General features: G+C 48.5%; 1 protein-coding gene across 1 annotated transcript in view; it reads left to right on the top strand.

The window, feature by feature from the left end:
* Nucleotides 1-345: 345 nt before the first annotated feature.
* EMH_0050220 (uncharacterized protein) overlaps nt 346-1,166 on the top strand; it is a gene marked incomplete at both ends in the record, with an annotated part of 2,406 nt that continues 1,585 nt past the window's right edge. The window contains 2 exons of the mRNA XM_013496612.1: nt 346-820; nt 874-1,028. Of these exons, the coding sequence (XP_013352066.1) occupies nt 346-820; nt 874-1,028 (630 nt within the window). The remainder of the gene's footprint in view (nt 821-873; nt 1,029-1,166) is intronic.

Raw genomic sequence — 1,166 nt, forward strand, 5'->3', positions numbered from 1 at the left:
TAATTTATAAAAATATATATTTTATTTCTTTTTTTTCTTTTTTTTCTTTGAAACCTCTCGTTACCCTCTAACTGCCGCCGACCGGTGGCTCACGACCATTCAACTATGCAGGAAAGCAGCGAAACAGAGATGAACTTTCGTCTTTATTTTTCTTTATTTTATTTTATTTTTTGTTTTTTAATGTTTAATAGATTGAGAGAATCTTTTATAAGTGAAATATTCACATATTTACGTTGAAGACGAAACCAACGAGCCGCTATCTGTCTATACACCAGACCAATACAGCAGAGAAAGCAAAAAAAAAAAACAAAAAAAACTACAGCTTGCAACTCACTTATTATCGATATGCAAATGGATCATCATCAGCAGCAGTATCATCGCCACCAGCAGCAAAAGCGGCAGCAGGAGCAGCAGCAGCAGCAGCAGCAGCAGCAGCAGCATCATCAGTACCCGCAGCAGCAGGAGGACGATTACCATCATCATCAGCAGCAATATTACCGTTATAGACATCAGCAGCAACTGCATCAGCAACAGCAGCAGCAGCATCAGCAGCAGCAGCAGCAGCAGCAGCAGCAGCAGCAGCAGCAAGAAGAACAGGAGCAGCACTACCACGAGCAACAATACTATCGTTATAAACAGCTGCTGCAGCTGCAGCAGCAGCAGCAGCAGCATCGCCATCATCGTCAGCAGCACCACGACTCTGCCACTCCCCCCCAATCTCTGACATTCCCTCTCCACCCGCCGCCGCAGCAGCAGCAGCAGCAGCAACAACAGCAGCAGCAGCAGCAGCAGCAGCAGCAGCAGCAGCAAGAGTATGAAGGTGAAATATATAATGAGTATGCATGCGACTCGTATATATCTTCTGGTGTACAGGGCTTAACCAGCAACCCCTCCCCTGTCGATACAGATTCAGCTTCCTGCTGCAGCAGCAGCTGCAGCAGCAGCTGCAGCAGGAGCTGCAGCAGCAAAAGAGAGTTATCTGCTGCTTCTCCTGGCCGCAGCAGCTTGCTGCTCTTCGCTCCATCCAGGTGTACATACACCCCAAACAAACCCTCAGCAGCAGCAGAATACCAGCAGCCTCTAACACCACCCCCATCACCATCACCATCACCATCACCAGCAGCAGCAGCAGCAGCAGCAGCAGCAGCAGCAGCAGCAGCAGCAGC

This window comes from Eimeria mitis, genomic scaffold, assembly GCF_000499745.2.
Source record: "Eimeria mitis Houghton genomic scaffold, Emh_scaff2199, whole genome shotgun sequence".
Classification (NCBI taxonomy): Eukaryota; Apicomplexa; class Conoidasida; order Eucoccidiorida; family Eimeriidae; genus Eimeria; species Eimeria mitis.